Genomic DNA, 20,228 nt, shown 5'->3' on the forward strand with positions numbered 1-20,228 from the left:
ATACCACCTGCTGAGTCCATTTAGTATTTGGGGAGGATCAACTCACAGTTAACACAGATGTTAGAACAATATTGGTGTTTTTGCTCATGGTAAATTGCTAAGCTACTTTTGAAAATGATAATGGAAGATTTCACATATATATTTATATATATATGAATTTATTGGGTGAATGTGTATATATAATAAGCTGAAATTAAAGGCATTTGGACTAATGATTTTTTAAATGTATTTACCAATATAAAATAGAAGCCTTTAAATGGGCTTGCTTTAAAAATTCAATTACTTTCGAGTTGTTAGAACATTGCAACTTGAATTTTAATGATGCCTCTTCCTAATTCTCCATGAGCAGTAATTGGGAATATTGCCCTTGTACCAACTGCAAATGAGGCCAGGCTGACAAATGATTTCATGTTCCAAGATCTTTCCCATCCATTTATTTTTGGGTTTCAATCATGCTTTTCTTTATGCATTCTCATCAAGCATTTTTAATAGCTCAGTGCAGTGTAAGGGTTTCCTATGTTATTATCATTTAGTATCTCATAAAAGCGTTTTAAAAAATAAAATCTTTCAAACGTCTAGTCTTTCATTTTTTTTTTTCCCCAATAAAAACCAGTGGCCTTAAAGACATTTGTTCTGGCAGCTGGTTTAAAGATGGGAGAGATTAAAGCCAACAATACAGAAGAATATAACCTACAGGAAAGCAACCGAATGCTGCATTTGAAATCGCAAGGAATGCCGTTTCTACTTTCCTGCTACCTCCAAAGCGAGTTTTCATGAAAAGGACAGTTCTGTTCAGATGGTTCTGGTGTAGTCTATTGAATACAGACACCTTTCATGTGGCAGTGGCCACTACATGATCACTAAACGTCCAACCCCAGAGTGCAATCAAAATCAATGTTTTATTACAAAAACAAAACTAAATGAAAACTGAATTGTTCAGCAACATCAGATAAAAGAAAGAGCGGTGGAATGGTTGTCTACTACCAGAGAGTGAGGGAGATCCTCCATTCTAGCTCCATGACAATTCTCCTTTGATACGGCTGTCAGTAGACACCTCACAGCCACATGGGGAGAAGTTTATCTTTTTTGCACTATAAGAAAATAAGTAATTACTTACATTATTCTTTGTAATCTGTAGGTCTGGAAAGAAAGGGAAATCCCAGTGTCCTACGTTGGCTACTTTCTGTTGCACACAAATCCCAGAGTTCTGTTTGAGTTAGCTTTTAAAACTATATCTCAATCTTATAGTAATAATTATTTGCTTCTCTATTAACCTTCTGTCTTTCCTTTTTCTAAAAACTTCCTCAGTATGCTGATGTCAAGATGTGTGGAGACTTCTCTTTTAAGAAATTATGCCCAGGATTTGGACTGTAGCTCAGTGGATAGAATGCTTGCCTCTCATTCAAGAATTGGATTTGATCCCTAGTACAGCATAAACGAGACATGCTAGCACAAGCTTGTAATCCTGGCACTTAGCATGTAGATTCAGGAGGATCAGAAGTTCAAGCTCATCTGTAACTACACAGTAAGTTTGAGGTCAGCCTGGGTTTTATGGGACACTGGCTGTCCTGCTAGATCCGAAGATCCACCCGTCTCCATCTGTGCTGGGGTTACAGATGCTCACAGCCTCTCCAGCCTTTTACGTAGATGATAGGGATCTGAAGCCAAGTCTTCATGCTTGAGTGGAAAATACTTGACTCACTGAGCCATCTCCCCAGCCTCTAAATGTGCTTAGCTTTATAATCTATTGTTAAGCAAACTACGTATCTTTATATAGGCCTTCATATTGTCCTTTATAGGGACTGAAAGATGATTGGTGTAAGCATTTCCACATTACCAAAGTGTTCAACTATCCTGTCAAGTGTCACAGGCTCTCTTATTCTATTACTCCCTTCCTTCAATCACTACTATCACAGATGTGTGTTTGACAGAACCTTAGTGTTGCCATAGAGTGACAACTGGAATTGGCAAAGTGACTTGTGTGGTTTCACATCTGCTAAAAAATTTATAAAAACTAATTACTCATTTAATTGTAAAATCAGATCCAGAATGACATCATCATTCTGTTTATCTTCATTTTACAGAGGAAGATACACATAGGTGAAGAGTATGTATACAACTTTCCTTAGTCATTCGGCTAAGTGGTAGCCATGCTGTCTTGTTCTAGTGCTGTGCTGTTTGGGAGAGATGAACATCCCTTCTAAGAACTTGGGTCATGTCTTATAGTCTCAGATCTGCAGACTATATAGGGGCACTAACCACACTTCTTAGATGGGTTTGGAGAAGCTGGATTCCTTTTTGCAAAGAGTGTTCCAGAAAGGTAAACCAGATTCCTTTTGGTGCAAGGTTTGCTGCTTGCATTCCTACTTCTCAGTCTTCACTGATTGTCAATCTCATGACTTCTATATCCTTTCTCCAATACTGTCTGCACATGTGATGTGGTAGTTTGAATGTAATTGCCCCCATAAGCTCCTAGGGAGTTACTATGAGGAAGTGTGGCTTTGTTTGAGTAGGTATGGCTTTGTTGGAGGAAGAGTGTCACTGTAGAGGTGGGCTTTGACGTCTCATATATGTTCAAGCCACGCTAAATGTCTCAGATTACTTCCTGTTGCTTTGGAGTCAAGGTGTAAGAAGTCCCAGTTTCCTCTCTAGCATCATGTCTGTCTGCACACCACCATGTAACATCATGATAATGGAATAAAACCTTTGAAAATGCAGGCCACTCCCATTAAATGCTTTTCTTTAAGAGTTGTTGTGGTTGTGATGTATCTTCATAGCAATTGAAACCCTAAGACATGATTATATGCTAAGCAGGTTCTATGCATGCGACAATGATGGCCTCCCCCACACTAAATGGAGTGAGCATTGTAGCAGATGTGAGTGAACCTGGTATGGACCACTGAGGACCTAAGTTTGCCTTGTTAGCTTACTTGATCTTGACTCTCAAGTCAGTTGTCTGGACTGTGGGCCTAGGGAGATGTTCAGTCAGTAAAGTGTTTGTTGTGTGAGCATGCGAACCTGAATTTGATTCATAGAATCCACATATAAAAATAAGGCTGGGTGTGCTACTACACACCTGTTGTCTCAGCACAAGGGAGTTCCCTGAGCTCACTGATTATCCAGCCTATCTTACTAGACTAGTGACAAGCCAGTGAGAAGCTCTTTCTCAACCAGTATTTAGAGCATGCCTTAAGAATGATATTTAAGGCTATGGTCTAGCTTCTACAGGGACACATGTTGCACACACACACACGCACACATGTGTGCATGCACACACATGCACAAATCTGAAAAGTGTTAGTGTTGAATTTCTATTAATTTTAACATTTATTTAAATTCTCTATACAAACCCACCAAAAATTATAACGCTTGGAAATACCAGGTGTAGCACAAGGACATAATCATTACTTGTTTATATAAAATCTAAAATTCCCTTTTAAAATATCCCTGATAAGTTTACAAATGAAACTGAGATGTTCAAACAATCTGAACTGTCTAGGGTGAGCTGACAAGTTTATGGTACGCCATGGATCTGTAACACCTTCCTGTTGTTTGGACCTTGCTAAAACTTTTAGTATGGGTCACCTAAAGGCTGCACATCTTGATCCAAGGGAATGAGTCCAATTGTTTGCCTCGTCTACCTCTCAGCTGCCTTTTGACCCAATATAACATGAAACCTAACCTTTTCCCCGGACCCTGGGCATCTTCCCTTGCATTCTCCCACAATCCTGGCTACTGTTAACCTACAGAACTGCTCTCGCTGTGCTTCTTTTTCGTCATTTGTCACTGACTATAAATATCAGAGCCCACTTAGGGTGTGCCTTGAGTCTCAAATTAATAAATATTTATAGGCAGGCTGCAAGTTGTTAAATACTACACAGCTGAGTTTTCAATGTGTGTTCAATCTCAGGATGTCTGTCATGATAACACGTCACCTTGTCTTAGGTAAAAAGAGAAGATACCATGACCCTTATAAAGGAAACCTTTAATTGGGACTGGCTTACAGTTCAGAGGTTTAGTGCATTATCATCATGACAGGAAGCATGGCAACATGTATGCATGGTGCTAAAAGAAAAGCTGAGAGTTCTCCATCTAGACAGGCAGGTAGCAGGAAGAGAAAGTGACACTGGGCCTCATTGGAGCTTCTGAGACCCCAAAGCCTACCCCCAGTGACACATTTCTTCCAACAAGGCCACATCTACTTCAACAAAGCAACATCTCCTAATAGTGTCACTCTATGAACTTATGAAGGCCACTTTCATTCAAAACTCCACAGTCAACTCCCTGCCCCCATAGACTTATAGTCAAATAATAATGCAAAACCGCATTCAGTCCTACTTCAAAAATCCCCATCTATATTCTTTCCCAGTCTCCATGATGTTTAAAAGTCCAAAGTTCAAAGTCTCTTCTGAGACTCAGTGCAATCTCTTAATTGCAATGCTCTGTGAAATCAAAATGAAAGATCACAGACTTTCAAAATACAATGGCATAGAATATACATTACCATTCCAAAAGGAGCATAGTGAGGAAATATTAGACTAAATCAGGATTGAAAATCAGTTGGGCAAACCCCACACTCTTCTATTCCATGTCTGACGTCAAAAAACTCTTCAGATCTCCAACTCCTTTCATCTTTGTTGCCTGCAAAAACTCTTTAGCTCTCTAGGACCAGTACCATACCTGGTCAACAACTTTCCTCAGAAGAAAACCCATGGCTCTGGTATCTCCAATATCTTGGGGTTCCTAAGAATATCCAGCCTTCATCCTCACTGCTTCATGCAATGACCTCTCTGGTGGACCTATAGGCAAGGACATCTCTGTCACACACCTGGCCTTAGTGGCTTTCTTTGCTGGGAGAAGAAGATCCCATCATCCTTTCTTGTATTCTTTACTCTCAAACCAGAAACCATGTGGTCAAAGCTGCCATGTTCTGCTGCTTGTAGGGGTTGGAACTTGGGCCCCTCATTCAACCACATTTTCACCAGTTTTCTGTTTGCGATGGTTCCCGTTATGGCTGAAGTTTAGCTATCGTGGAACTGGATCTGCAGATTAGGCTGGCCTCCAAAACTTAGAGATCTGCCAGCCTCTGCCTCCCAAGTATCTGAAATAAAGGCATGCGCTACAAGGCCACCTCTAAGCTTTTCTCTAATTCCTTTTTTGCAAGTTAGCTGTGTAGGATCTTGTCTAGCTATTGGCCATTCAGCTCTTTATTAAACCAATCGCAGTGATACATCTTTACAGTAATAAAGAAATATTCTGCAACAGTCCTCAAATCCTCATAAAAACCATATGGAGAAGACTAGAAGTGATTTCCCTGAGAAGGAAATCTACAGAAGGTATTAGGAATCAGGATGGGTGGGATGCTCCTTAAGTTTGTATTAGAAAACTGGAGTGTATCGAATGAGATCAGAATGCCTCTGTATTCAGTTGTCTTACAGCTGTCTCCAGAGTTATGAGCATCCCTTTGAACTTGGATGCAGATCTGGGCTAGGACAGTAGTTCTGTGTTTCAGGCCTGTTTTATTCTTCCATTTCCCTTGCACTAGGTTTATTTTTGTCTATTAATGAGTACATTGAGCTGGATTTCATTCATCCATATGGCATTCACATTTATTGTCAGTCTCTGAGCTTAAAAAGTAGAGGGAGAAACACTGTACAGTCCCTGACTGAGAGAAGCTTTCAACTGAGTGCAGTAGGCAGATGTTTCTGACTATTAAAATTAGGGAATTATAATAATAAATGTACAAAGTACCATTGAAATGCAAGAAGGAAGGATAGACTGCAGCAAGCATAGAATAAATGTGTAATACAGCAAGTGATATTTAAATCTTGTCTCAATTCCCTGCATATAAGACCATATTAGCCCTTGGACAATTATAAATGCATGCATGCATACAAATACCTAGTATGTTATGGGATAAAATTGTTTGGTTGTGATATAACATAGCATGTCCCAAGGCTTTTTAAGGATCACGGAAGCTGAGAAAGATAGGTTAAATTCAGTTGTAAAAGGCCTCTTATAACAATTCCTGTTCATCTATACAGTGAAATTTTAAGTAGAGGAAATTTGGATTGCACAAAATTTGGTTTCATTTGAGCAATCTGGTAGTAGACAGTTTGAAAAGCAGAGGTTAGTCTAAAGCACTCCATAAGGCAGATAAGAAATGACAAGGGACCAGATTTTAACATTGAAACTATAAGAAAAATAGATATTTGAAATAGAATTAAGGTATATTTTAATAATGATTTAGAAACTGATAGAAGTTTGATTAGGAAGAATAAAATGAGTGATCTCTTACACAATATGCTGACTATAGCAAATAATAATAATAAATGTAGGTCAGGCGATGGTGGCGCACGCCTTTAATCCCAGCACTCGGGAGGCAGAGGCAGGCAGATCTCTGTGAGTTCGAGACCAGCCTGGTCTACAGAGCTAGTTACAGAACAGGCTCCAAAGCCACAGAGAAACCCTGTCTCGAAAAACCAAAATAGATAAATAGATAAATAAATAAATAAATAAATAAATAAATAAATAAATGTATTATATACTTTAGAAATTTCTAAGAAAGTAGATTCTAAGTGCAGTTAACACAAAGAAGATATGTGAAATAATAATGCAATAATTTATTGTTATTCAAAAACATGCATAGTTTAAGACATACTGTACATATTAATATATATATAACTTTTATTAAGTAAAACATAGTTAAAAGTGTCTAATGAAGAGAAGCATATTAGAGAAACAATACGTGATAGGTGAGAGTTTCAGCTTGGGTGTACTAGTGGAGGGTTATTTTGTTCACATGGAAGAGCAGGAGGCTCAGAATGAGACCCATGGATCTACTGTGAGTGTGAGAGCTTTGAGGGGTTTCTGGAGATAGAACTGAGCTTCTTAAGTCATTCCACTTTAATCAGAGTCCTGCATCTAGAGTTCAGAGGAAAGATAAATGCTCAGGATTCTATAGAAAAGCAAAGGTTGCAAAAGCCATATGATATATAAAATTCACTGAAGAAAGCTTCTGAGAGGAAAGGACAAAGAATTAAACTAAAATAGTGGGAAACACAGACTTGGGGTCCACAATTTATAGACCAGATATTTGAATTCAAATTCAAGATAGAAGAAGAAATGGATACATTAGAATCAATGCAATCTGATATTAAATCAATACGAGTGAGAGAACAAAGGAGTGTGTGTGTGTGTGTGTGTGTGTGTGTGTGTATGTGTAAGACTGAAGCCAAAGCTATTGGCATTAATACTATTATTGTTGTTTTTAATGGTACTATTGATGATGATAATAGTTAACATTTATAATAAGTGTCTGTGTCGCTGTCTTCAAGGCCAGCTCCATCTACCACAGCCTTTGCTGAATTCAAGCTGAAAACCACCATGAGAAAGGCTTCTTTTTCTTCCCTCCTTACACTGTCTTTCTGGTTGGATTTGTTCACCAATTTTTCAGACTTTGAAGTCACAGCCTTTCTTTCATGTGTAATCAGCTTCACACCCTGTCTTTCTTTGATCTTATAATAGTTTATGTTTCTCAGATGTAGGTGAAAATGAGACAAGGTGAGATACACAGAGGTTTCTTAGGAGAAATATCTGTAAAGTATTAGGGTTGGGAATTAAACTGGGAAAGGTGGGCAGAACCTTCAGACTGATGGGGGTCGACCTCACTTCAGGAGAAGAGAAAGAACAATTGGATCATCAAGACCACAGACTGTAGAACAAGAAAATAAAAATGTATCCAAGATCATGGCAAGTCTTTTTAGACAATTACTATTTGAAGGTAGACCATCGTCTTTCACCATTAATCACTCATTGGCTAGGAAGAATCTAGGAAGAGTGGAATGAATATTTACACAGAGATGAGCCTCAAATAACAGAGGTCATCTGTGCACAGTGGTCACAGGTACTGTCAGTGACTCATGACACTTTTTCCTTAGTGTTCTAATGGCACATATATTCTAAATCAAGCAAAAAAACAAAAAGCTCAGTGTGTGAAGTCCCACACCATTGTCACTTATTTAACTGTGACCAAATTGTATTCCAATCCCTTTCTTGATTACCAGTGTATTGCTCTGTCCTTAACACAGAAGATTATTTTCCTAAACACAGCCATATTTTGCAGCAGTTCCGAGTGGGTTTGTTTGTACATGTGAGTGCAGTATCCACAGAGGCCAGGAAAGGATATCACATCCTCTGGAGCTGGATTGTTATGAGCTGCCTGACATAAATGATGAACTGAACTTGAATCTTCTGAAAGAGCTGTACATGTTCTTGACTTCTGAGCCATCCCTCTAGCCCCTTAGTTGATATTTTGGGCTTTTTCTTTGAACTTATCTCTCGAGTTCAAGATAAGGCTCTCAACAGATTGTTAGAGCAAGCATAGAATGCATGTCTGGCTTTCAGAAAGATGAAATCAAATTAAGTCTTCATAGAGCAGACATGATAGAAGATGGTCTGTGACTCCATAGAAAGAGGAAGAATGACATCGCGAGCTATTATGTGTGTGCCTCTTCTCTAACCATTACCACTCCAATTAGGTTTTGAGATAACCCTCTAGCCTGAGACCTATTTCTGTATGTTTAATCTACTTTGCCTTTGGGTTCCTTATCACAGCAGTCAAATGACATTGACTAATGTCTGCAATCCATAAGTAGGAAACTCAGAAATGTGAAAAGGGCTGCAGGGCAAACAAGCAAGGACAGTGTTCTGGAGCTACATGGAAGAGGAGCCCTAGGACAAGTTGCTCAAAGAAAGCAGGTTTTCATCTGGCAGCCAAGAGTTACTAACCATACCAGACAGTGAAGACTAGACTTAAACACAGCTCATTTCAGTTTGTTCTGGTTTAACCTTGAACTCTCACCGTCTTGGGCTAAAAAAAAGATACAGTGACAAAAGGAAACAAAGGAATATAGAAGGGAAAGATACCCAGGCTGCTTCTCACATTGTGGTGAAAGTCAGCCAAACATCTAACCTTCTGTGGTTTCTCCTTTTTTACATTTCATTACTATTTTGAATATCTTATTATCACAGACATTTTTGGATACAGCCTCCAAAACATTTCTTTGATGTTTTAGTTAGTTTTCCATTGCTATAACAAAATACTTGAGACAAGATGTTACTGGAGTTTCCAGGGTTGACCCTGGGTCTTAGCAGCCCTAACAATTTAGGCTTGCCCATCCATCCTCAATGAGTCAATGATACAGAGATGTAATCATGAAAAATAGAAAAAGACTTATTCAGTGTGGCCACATTGAGAAGAGAAGCAAAGAAAGAGGCACATTGACCCTTCATGTCCCTCTTTGGGAACCTAACCTGAAGTTTAGATTTCTTATTCTTTTAATTCTTTTTACGATTTATTTTTATTTGTTTGTGTGTGTGTGTACACACACATGTCTGTGTGTTTGTATTGGTGTGTGTGTGTGTGTGTATGTGTGAGTGCATATTACATGTGTGTATTGGAAGCCAATCAAAGGAATTGAATTCCCTGGTGTTGGTGTTCTAGGCAGTTGCTAGTCATCCAGTGTTTACTGGGAACCAAACTCGGGTTCTCTGCAAGAATAGTTAAGTGTTTTATCTGCTAAGCCATTCCTCTAGCTTAGAAGTTTAGGTTTTAATAGAGAGCAATAGATATGCACAGCAGCAATTATCCATCATCGGTGTGTGGTCTTACCCATCAACTTCTCAGGACTCTGCACAATCTCTTTACTGGAGTCAAGTCCCTTTCAGTGGCTGGGGAAAGTTGGGTTTATTTGGAAGAGTTCTGTCATTTGTCTGATAACCAAACGGGGGGCACACAGTTCTTGTGGGAATGAGTTTCCAATGTATGAATTCAGGGGGACATAAGCAAACTATAGTACATAGGGAATGCCAGGGACTCCTTAGAGGAACATTTTGTTTTGTTCTCTCTCTCTCTCTCTCTCTCTCTCTCTCTCTCTCTCTCTCTCTCTCTCTCTCTCACTTCTCTCATATATTGCTTCCCAAACACGGTTTTCCCCTCCTAGGCATATAGACCAAACATGACATAACAAGTTGCAATAAGACTAGGCCCAAATCCTTATACCAATGCTGGGTGAGGCAACTCAATAGGAGGAAAAGGGTCTCAAAAGCAGGCAAAATAGCCATAGACATCCCCTACTCTCACTGTTAGGAGTCCCACAAGAACACCAAACTGCACAACTGAAACATATATGCCGAGGGCCTAGGTCAGTCCCATGCAGGCTCCCTGGCTGTTGCTTAACTCTCTGTGAGTCCCTATGAGTACAGATTAATTGATTCTGTTAGTCATGTTTTTGTGGTGTTCTTGACCCCTCTGGCTCCTACAATCCTTCCTTCCCTTCTGCAGAAATTAATCTGCTAGTCTACTATTTTAGGCTCTGATCTACTAGTATAGCAGAGTATCATTAGGGGTCATTTCATTGATTGCTTTTTTTCCCAGTCAATTTGACTCTGTCCCAGGTCTCTGAGCCATCCAATCTTTGGTTGCCAAGTGTGGGCTCCCTCTCATGGTCTCCAGCTGCACTGATCGTTGGTTGGCCACTCACACAAGTTCTGCACTACCTTTACCCCAGCACACCTTGCAGGCAATAAATTATAGACCGAAGGTTTTATGGCTGAGTTGGTGTCTGAGTCCCTCCATTGGGAGTCTTGGTTTCCCAAGTTGGGGAAGATGGTTTGTTCAGGCTCTATATCTGCCATTTCTGGAAGTCTTTGCTAGGGTCAACCTGGTAGATTCCTGGGAGTTTCCATTCCACTAGGTTTCTACCTCACCACTGAAATGTTCTCTCAGTCCCAGTCTCTCTTAGTAGTCCCTTCCCGCACTTCTGATCCCTCTTGCTCTCACTGCAACCTGCCTCCAGTTAGACCACAAAATCTATTCTATTTCTCCTTCCCAGGGTGAGTCATGCATTCTTCCCTTGAGCCCTCACTGCTACTTAGCCTCTTTGAATCTAAGGATTATAGTATGATTATCTATTACAGACAATATCCACTTATAAGTGAGTACTTACCATGCTTGCCTTTCTGTACCTGGGTTACCTAACTTAGGATGATTGCTCATTTAGTTCCATCCATTTGCCTACAAATTTCAAGATGTCATTATTTTAGCAGCTAAGTAACACTAAATTGTGTAAAATGTACCACATTTTCTTTATCCATTCTTTGGTTCAGGTACATCTAGGTTGTTTTCACTTTCTAGTTATTACAAATAAAGCTACAATGAACATAGTTGAGCACATGTCCTTGTGGTAAGATGGAGTATCATACCCAGGGATGGGATAGCTGGATCTTGAGGTAGATTGATTCCCAATTTTCTGAGAAATTACCATATTGATTTCCATAGTGACTGTACAAGTTTTGCACTTCCACCAGCAATGGAGTAGTGCTTTCCTTGCTGCACAAATTTGCAATTTTTACCTTAGCCATTTTGACAGGTGTAAGATGGAATCTCAAAATCATTTTTATTTGCATTTCCCAGATGGCTAAGGATGTTGGAACATTTCCTTAAGGTTTTTTTTGTTGTTGTTATTGTTATTTGAGATTCTTCCATTTAGAATTATCTGGTTGAATCTGTACCCCACTATTTAATTGGATTATTTGGCTTATGACTAGTTTCTTTATATACTTTGGATATTAACCCTCTATCAGATGTGGAGTTGGCGAGAATCTTCTTTCATTCTGTGGTCCAACCTTTTGTCCTCTTGACAGTGTCCTTTGCCTTACAGAAACTTTTCAGTTTCATGAAGTCCCATTTATTGATTGTTGATCTTGGTACCTGTGCTATTGGTTTTCTGTTCAGGAAGTTGTCCCCTCTTGCTAGTGTGTTCAAGGCTGTTATCCACATTCTTCTCTGTCAGGTTTGGTGTATCAGGTTTTATGTTGAGGTCTTTGATCCATCTGGACTTGAGTTTTGTGTAGAGTGATAGATATGGATCTATTTGCATTCTTTTACATGACAACATCCAGTTAGTCTAGCACCATTTAACAAAGGTGATTTTCCCCATATCTATGGCTTATTTATCAAAAATCAAGTGTTCAATAGGTATGTGGATTCATTTCTGGGACTTTGATTTGATTCCATTGAACAATCTGTCTGCTTTTATTTCCAATACCATGTTGTTTTTAGTACTGTAGTTTTGTAATATAGCTTGAAATTAGGGGAGTGATACCTCTGGAAGTTCTTACTTTGTCTAGGGTTGTTTTTTGCTACCTTGTCTTTTGTTTTTATTTCACATAAAGTTGAATATTGTTCTTTCAAGATCTGTAAGAATTGTGCTGGAATATTGATGGGGATTGCTTTGAATCTGTAGATAGCTTTTGATAAGATGGCCATTTTATTCTGCACTCTGATCCATGAGTGCAGAAGATATTTCTATCTTTTGATATCTTCCTCAATTTCTTTCTTCAAAGGCTTGAAGTTATTGTCATCCAGGTCTTTCACTGCTTGATTAGAGTAACCCCAAGATATTTCATATTATTTGTGGATATTGTGAAGGGTGTTGTTTCTCTGATTCCTTTCTCAGTCTATTTGCTAGTTTGTCATTTGTATAGAGGATGGCTACTAATTGTGTCTTTCTTTCTTTCTTCCTTTCTTTCTTTTTAATCATGTATCCAACAACTTTCCTGAAGGTGTTTATCAATGGTAGGAGTTCCCTGGTAGAATATTTGAGATCGCTTATATATGCCATAATATTGTCTACAAATAGTGATACTTTGACTTCTTTCTTTCCAATTTGTATCCCCTATCCCCCTGTTCTTGTCTTATTACTCTAGCTAGAACTTCAAATACTGTATTGAACAGATATGGAAAGAATGGACAGCCTTGTCTTGTTCCTGATTTTAACTGAATTGCTTTGAGGTTTTTTTTTCCATTTAATTTGATACTTGCTATAAGATTATTGCAAATTGCCTTTATTATGCTTAGGTATATACCTTATATTATATACCCAATAATTTTTATCATGAAGTGGGTGTTATATTTTGCCAAAGGCTTTTCAGTATTAATGAGATGATCATGTATATTTTTTATTTCAGTTTATTTATAAAGTAGATTACATTGATAGATTTTTGTATGTTGAACCATCCCTGCATCTCCAGATGAATTCTATTTGATCACTGTGGATGATCTAGAAGAGTGTATCCACCGAAGTTGGGGGTGGGGCATAATGATGAGAAGGAGAATAAATATTGGGGATAATGTGGGGAGGCACCTAGAGAGTGAAGGAGATTTCCTGGTGGCCGCCTATTTGGAGTTGTGGCTGCTATGTGTTCTCTGGTCCAGCAGCGAGTCTCTGTTCAAGTTCTCCTATCTGTTCTTCTGGCACAAGAAGTCTGTTTTCCTGGCTGGCATAGCGTGTACCTGTTCTTCAAACTGACATGGCTTGCACCTGTTCTCTCCATAGACCAGCTTAATTAACCTTAACAAGCTAGATTAAAACCAAAACTAATAGGGACAAATTAACATGCAAATGATTGGCTCCAGATTTTTTTTTTGCTTAATTTTAATTTAAAATTTATTTCAATTTCTTAATATTGGGTGGGTTCCCATGCCTTGGTGTGCCTGTGGAAGTCAGTGGATAACTTTGGAGAGTCACTTCTTTCTTTACTTCTTTACATGGGTTCTGGGATCCAACTTGGGTAACCACATTTGCATTATACTTTACCTACTGAGTCATCCGGTTGAAACTTCTTCATTCATGTTATGTTTTATCCTGTGTCCATAATGTTAAATGGAATCTGAGGTCTCTGGTTAAGTCAAAAATTTCTGCTTGACTTCTTATTAGTCTGAGAGAGAACTAAATATTTGACTTCCCTAAGTTTCTATGTCCTTATCTGTAAAATGAAGGAAAGCTTGCTCTAATTCAGTGGGGAAATGTGTAGAAACTACCACAACTGAACAATGATGAATAGAACATAGCCAGGTTTTGGTAAGCAGGAACAAGGAAGCCAGGCCAAAGCCTAGTTCTTATCACTAGGTCCCGAACAAACACTCAGCTTCTTCACTTGTAAAAAGGTATGGTCGTGGTCATATTTCCATTCATATGTCTGATGAAGATTAAAGTAACACACTTTAGTAAGGTGTAAATAATAGACTAATTGTTAAAATGTCTCAGAATAGAATCATCACAAGGCTAAACATCCACAAATTGTTTTTTCTTATAAAGGTATTATATTGATGTTTTCAAATCAACATGTTTATACAAGGTCTTTGCAAAATGTTTGCAGAAAATTGATTTTATCATCATCTTTTACTTTGTAACTCTTCATGAAAACTAACAGCACAAATTAATGGGTTCACTGTATCATTTTCATTAATACATACATGCATATATACAATATTTATGCATTGATTATAGAAAATATTTTGAATTTTAGAGAAGAGTCACTTTTTCAAAAGTGAAAATTTCACACCAGAATAATTTCCTTAAGAATTTTTTAATATATCAGGTATTATAGTTTATTTTTGTTTTTAAAAAATCTGTCATTATAATATTTCCTAAAATTGAGACAAATGTGATTTATGTGTGCTGACAAAATGAAAATTGAAGGGTCCACTTAGCGATTGTGCTTCAGTTTTATATTGAGATAGTTACTACCTTTTAAATGAAAATAACCTTCACACTAGTGAAGCTCTAACACCCTTTAATCTTCTATTTCTTTGCAAGATAATAGTTGGAGAAACTGCCGTGTTTTGCCTACAGTTAGCAACAAGGGATTTTGAAAACCAGGAAAAAACTATCTTAACTGGAGACTGTTGCTATATAAACCCACTGGTACGCCGAACTGTCCGATTTCTTGGTATGTATCCACTGACTTACTTTAATATAATAATAATCGTATATAAGACAACTTTTAAGATGACCCAGGATGTAATTTCCACATTAAGAAGGAAAGACTGTAACCCCTGAATATTATTTTTTTTTTAGAAAATAGCATGCATGCAATTAAACTAAATGACTTGGTGTGTGTATAAAGTTTCAGAATGAAGGCAAAATGAGTGATATTATCCTGAGTGGTGATGTGGCACAAGGAGGAATATCATATTTAATATGCTGTTCTCCGTGCACTAGTCCTGAGCTGGTTTTCATGGAAACTGAGTTATAGTGACATTTCTGTTAGAAAACAAGAGACACTGATACTTTAGCGTTCACTTAACAAAATGGCAAATTACTAAGCATCCTTGTAATTCAATAGAAATGTGGAGAAGACCAGTTTTATTGGACAACCATGTTTACTGTAAATTATCACTTCCTGGTGTGGTTAGATTAAAATGACCACAACTGTGTGTATTAAAAAGCATGCAAGATGAATTTTGATGAACACTGAGAAATTCACCAAGGAGCCTGCAACTTTTCAGTGTGTGTCTCATGTTATGGGGCTCAAGATGAAAGCTTTGGAGGCAGAAAACAGCACACTGTTCTGTAGCTGCTACACGAGCGATGAGACATAGAAGAATCAGGGCTATAGGCAGCTCTGAAGGCTAAGGGTCTTTATTTGGAAAACTGAACTTTTCACTAGCATCAAATTAGGTATCTCCAAAGCCCCCAGGTATCTTTTGAAGGAATATTATATAAAATATATAAATACTTTATAATAGATAAATATTATGTAAAATGATATAAAATATTCAGATTTAAGGTATATACATATATATACTTTAAAATTTTTTCTTTGTATAAGTAATATGCTCTTGACACATTTCTCTTTGAAAGTGATCCATTTAATAATAAAATAAGTAATGATCAATGGCATCTGTGGCATCTGCAAAACTAAAAGTACTTGAAATCAATACTTTCCTAAGAACTATTGAACCCAGTTGGTTGTGTTCTTGAAGAAAACATTCTCTGCATTGGCCTGCATTTGTGAAGAACATGTACCACAATGTAAAGCGTGCCCACTACTCGACATGTTTCTTACTGATTATATACATTTTCTTTCACTTCGTTCCCATGGTGACCTGAAGTTTCAAATCTGTAGTAAGAAAATGAAAGCCTGTCACTAAAGCCACACTGCATAAAGAGATTGCACTTTGCATAGGTACTCTGTGCTTTCTGTCAAAAGGGTGGTTGTGCCTATGAGATCCCACTTCGAAAATGATCTGTGCCATCAACAGCAATACCAGCTTTGGACCTGAGACACTGACATTTTGGTTTTAAGACATATTCGGGAACTTTTCAAGTATCAAGAGACATTTCTATATTCTTCCCAAATATTTCTATTTTAAACAAGGGACCTATTAACACTAGATAAAAAGAGCAGTTTAGTTAAGAAATGAGTACAGCTTAGCCTACATTTCAAAGGAGTACAGATGTGGATGCCAGGGCTTAGCTTTGAGGTTGTTGAAGGACAGCTTATGTATGCTAGCATCTTATTGGCCTCAGTTTGGTACCTTCTCTGCCTCTCCCGAGTTTCTGCCTTTCACAGCCTTTCCTTGGTGTGATTCATGGCAACTGCTAAGAATCAGGAAAGGAATTCGTGCTGTTTTCTTTTGAAACTTAAAATAGAAAAATCAATGTTTCTATCACCTTGACATTTAGATACTCAGAGTTTTGTTATGTGTATATTTTTGTGCATAAAAAAATCTTACATAATATTTTGAAGATAAAAAAAATCCATGGATCCAATACTGAAAAATTATTTAATCCTTTGCAACTTTCATGATGACTTCCCAATACAACAGCGAGTCGTGATGGAAGGCTCAGAAAAACAAACAGTTCCAAAAATGTACAACTAAGAAGGAAAAAAAAACATTTATTTATGTAAATAAAATCAATATGGTTTTTCAATAGGCCAATTCTTTGGGAAATATTATTTTGCTGTAAGTTTAAAAATCCTTGGAGATGGAGAAATGGCTCAGAAGTTAAAAGTATATTCTGCTTCTACCATGACTTGGGTTTTATTCCCAATGCCCACACCCAGTAGCTCTCAACCACCCATAAGTCCAGCTCTAGGAGATCTGAAATGCTCTCTTCTGATCTCCATGGAAACCTGCACAAATGTGGTACACAAATATACACTCGGATGAACACATACATGCCATATAAAATAAATAAGCCTTGAAAATAATCAAAATAAAATGAAAATTCTAGTGAATTTTACTACCTCAAATTAGAAACCAGTGCATTTCTTCCCATCATAACCATATCTTTGAAGGTTACGTTTTTTGCATATCATTTTGTTGATGACAAGATTTGCTATAAACAAAACTTTGCTTTATGTGTGCTTTAGTGTGATAAAAGATTCAAAAAAGGAAAAAAAATAGAGATTGCTAACATCAGTAGAACAAGATCCACTGCACCCTCTTAGGGGTCTATCTCTTTGTTTCAAAACCTACATCACCCAAATCTCAGAACTTAATTTCTTCTTTTATCTTATGTCTCACAAACATACTATGCATGAAAATGTAGCCAGTGAAAGAAAGCTCAATATGTTAAATAATTTAAAACCCTAACTTAGTCAAGGAAGAAACTAGGGAATATGTAAAATGAAAAGAACTGATTATGTGCATGTATGGAATGTGTTATAGTTACTAAAATATTTTTATATTGAATTGTTATAGAATACTTTTTAATTAAAGAAGAAAGCTAACACTGTTTGTTTTCTTTCTTCTCCAGGAATTTATACGTTTGGACTGTTTGCTACAGATATCTTTGTAAATGCTGGGCAAGTGGTCACAGGCAACCTGGCTCCACACTTTCTGGCCTTGTGTAAGCCCAATTACACAGCTCTCGGGTGTCAACAGTACACACAGTTCATTAGTGGGGAGGAAGCGTGCACAGGCAACCCAGATCTCATCATGCGAGCAAGGAAAACCTTCCCATCCAAAGAAGCTGCCCTCAGCGTCTATGCTGCCATGTATCTGACGGTAAGGAATGATCAACAATGCCTATTGCTTGGGATGTCTTTTCCCTTTTCCAAGTATGAAATTCTTTCCTGCGCTGTAATGAGGGTTGACTAGAGAAAGCTGATATTCAATCTATTCTTAACGATTGCTGGTTGTACTGTGAACAATCTTAATGCAGCTGGTTCTCTTGAGGTCATGTGTGGGTAGCTGATTACATTAAAAAATGTTGCGATTAGAATTTCTGTTTGTAAATATATTCGCCTTTATACTTAATAAGACTTAACGGAAACAAATTTGTTCTGTAGCATTCCCCACTAAGTTCTAATAGCATAATTTAGAGAACTGTCTGGGCTCCTGGCTGCCTACTCAAGCTCTCTGACTGCCTGGCCCTGGGAAAGAAGGGACTCTTATTTTAGAAAGCTCTTCTGTTACTGGTAATTACATCCTCATAAAGTCTCAATCGGTATTCTGATCTTTCCTCACCGAACTAACCAAAATATCTTTAGAAATTACGTTGTCCTTTTATTCTTCAGTATTTGCCATCGTTTTGGTGAGAGGAGCCAGGCTCTGAGTAGAGGCATCCTAAGACCTTGGAGTGGGGATGAGCAGCCACAGCTGATTTGGGTTACTGAGCGCAGGGAAGGAGAAAAGGGCAGCCTTGGCAAGGAGAGCTTGCCCCCAGCGTGCAAGCCATCAGCTTTCTCAGCTTCACCAGGAGGTTGGAGTTGTGGGCTTGAACTCCAAACTTGTTTTCTGTGGGCTGGACCATAAAACGTGGCGAGAAACACAAAGGACATACATATCTTCGGAGCCTCTTCTTCTCAGTGGCTCCCAAATCTATTCCTTTCTGGTTTCACCTTATCAAGAAAAAGGTTTGTAAAATAATAAAAAATAAAAATCCGGCCCAGTCTGAAACCATATTCAATTATTTCTAGTAACTCGGGAAAACTCGGGATTATTTTTATACTCCAGAAGCTCTTTGACGGTGGGAGTGTTTCTAATGCAATCACATCAGGCTACCCCTGAAAGCAGAGAGAGTCTCGAGTGTTAGGTAGTAATATACGTCTCTCTAAGACTGGAAATAAAGATTACTAAGTAGTACCAATGTTCATAGCATTTCCAGTGCAAGGGAAATCTAGAGGTCACAAAGAACAGACTTGAAGGAGTTTGCTGTTGTTGATGCTCAGTTTTTAAAGGTAGGATTGCTGCTTGTTTCCCGATGGGTCTAGAATCGACTATGCAGCCTAAGCTGGCTACAAACTTTTGGCAATCAGTTCACTTTAGCTTCTTACGTGTCTGGACTGGGACTTTCGAAAGCTTATAAGCCGTGATAATTGTACCCCTCACTGCCCGGAAGTGAAGCTTATCCTATTGTTTTGCCGCCACTTCCTGCTGATTGCTGTGAAATGTTCGTCAGGATTTCCTTCTTGCCTTTTCACTCTGTCCCCCCAAATCTGGATGTTCCTCGAATTCTTCAATTTCCTTAGTCGATCAGCTTTGCATTCTCCTATGCAGGAAAGGTACCTCTTGCCACTGAACGGAATGTGTGAACACACATATTCTTTCCTATTCACCCCGTTGCGAGACTACAGGCTCCTCCCGCTAGGATATGCAGTACTCAGTCACACGGGGAAGGTTTGAAATGAGTGAATCAGAAGGCATAAGGCAATCTCTCATCTATGCCTTCAGCTAAATCTGATGCTGAATTTTTATATTTGTGTAGAGACTCTAAATATATCTGCACATGAATATGTGATCAAACAAACGATGGAAGGGAAATTGCATAGGGCTTTCTGAAGCCAGATATGGTACCCTCTTTTAGCACTAATAGAAGTTAGATTTCGCTGTGTAACCAGCCTTTGTCCCCGGTGATGAACGTGCAACTAGAATAAAATGCTTAGCCTTTTAGTATCCTAAATAGTCCTTCAAATACATGGCTATGGGACAGCGCATCAGCCTCTTATGTTCTAAAAGAATCTTCACGTTTTATCTTAGCTCTCTTCTGCTGAACACCTGCAAGCCTTTCTTCTGGAAAGGCTTTGTACACTGCACTGTTCTAGCCATAAAAAGTAATGTGCTAATAATAATTAATTATAATGACCGTAGCAAACATCTCTCGGGCACTTCCTGTGGTTCAGGCTGCACCTTTACTCACGTATTACTAAACTAATTTTTAATGATAATACATATCAACATCTATTAATAATTATTTATATTTAATAATCTACTAAGTGCAATAATTTTTAAAAATGTGCGTAACACTTTGTAGCTGTATGTACTCATTCTACCCTTTTATAGTCAGAGATACTGAGAAAGTGATGTCCTTTGTTCAAATCTATTGACCCATAAATTTTTTTTGGTGATAATGGTCTTCAAGATGCCTTAG

At 38.1% G+C, this 20,228-nt stretch overlaps 1 protein-coding gene across 2 annotated transcripts in view; it reads left to right on the forward strand.

Annotated features, from left to right (window-relative positions):
* Plppr5 (phospholipid phosphatase related 5) overlaps positions 1 to 20,228 on the forward strand; it is a 95,035-nt gene that overhangs the window by 25,476 nt on the left and 49,331 nt on the right. For both annotated transcript variants that reach the window (XM_050138205.1, XM_050138282.1), the window contains exons 2-3: positions 14,664 to 14,796; positions 17,613 to 17,863. In XM_050138205.1, the coding sequence (XP_049994162.1) occupies positions 14,664 to 14,796; positions 17,613 to 17,863 (384 nt within the window). The remainder of the gene's footprint in view (positions 1 to 14,663; positions 14,797 to 17,612; positions 17,864 to 20,228) is intronic.

This window comes from Alexandromys fortis, unplaced genomic scaffold, assembly GCF_014885135.2.
Source record: "Alexandromys fortis isolate MF-2015 unplaced genomic scaffold, M_Fortis_MF-2015_v1.1 scaffold_19, whole genome shotgun sequence".
In the NCBI taxonomy this organism is placed as follows: Eukaryota; Metazoa; Chordata; class Mammalia; order Rodentia; family Cricetidae; genus Alexandromys; species Alexandromys fortis.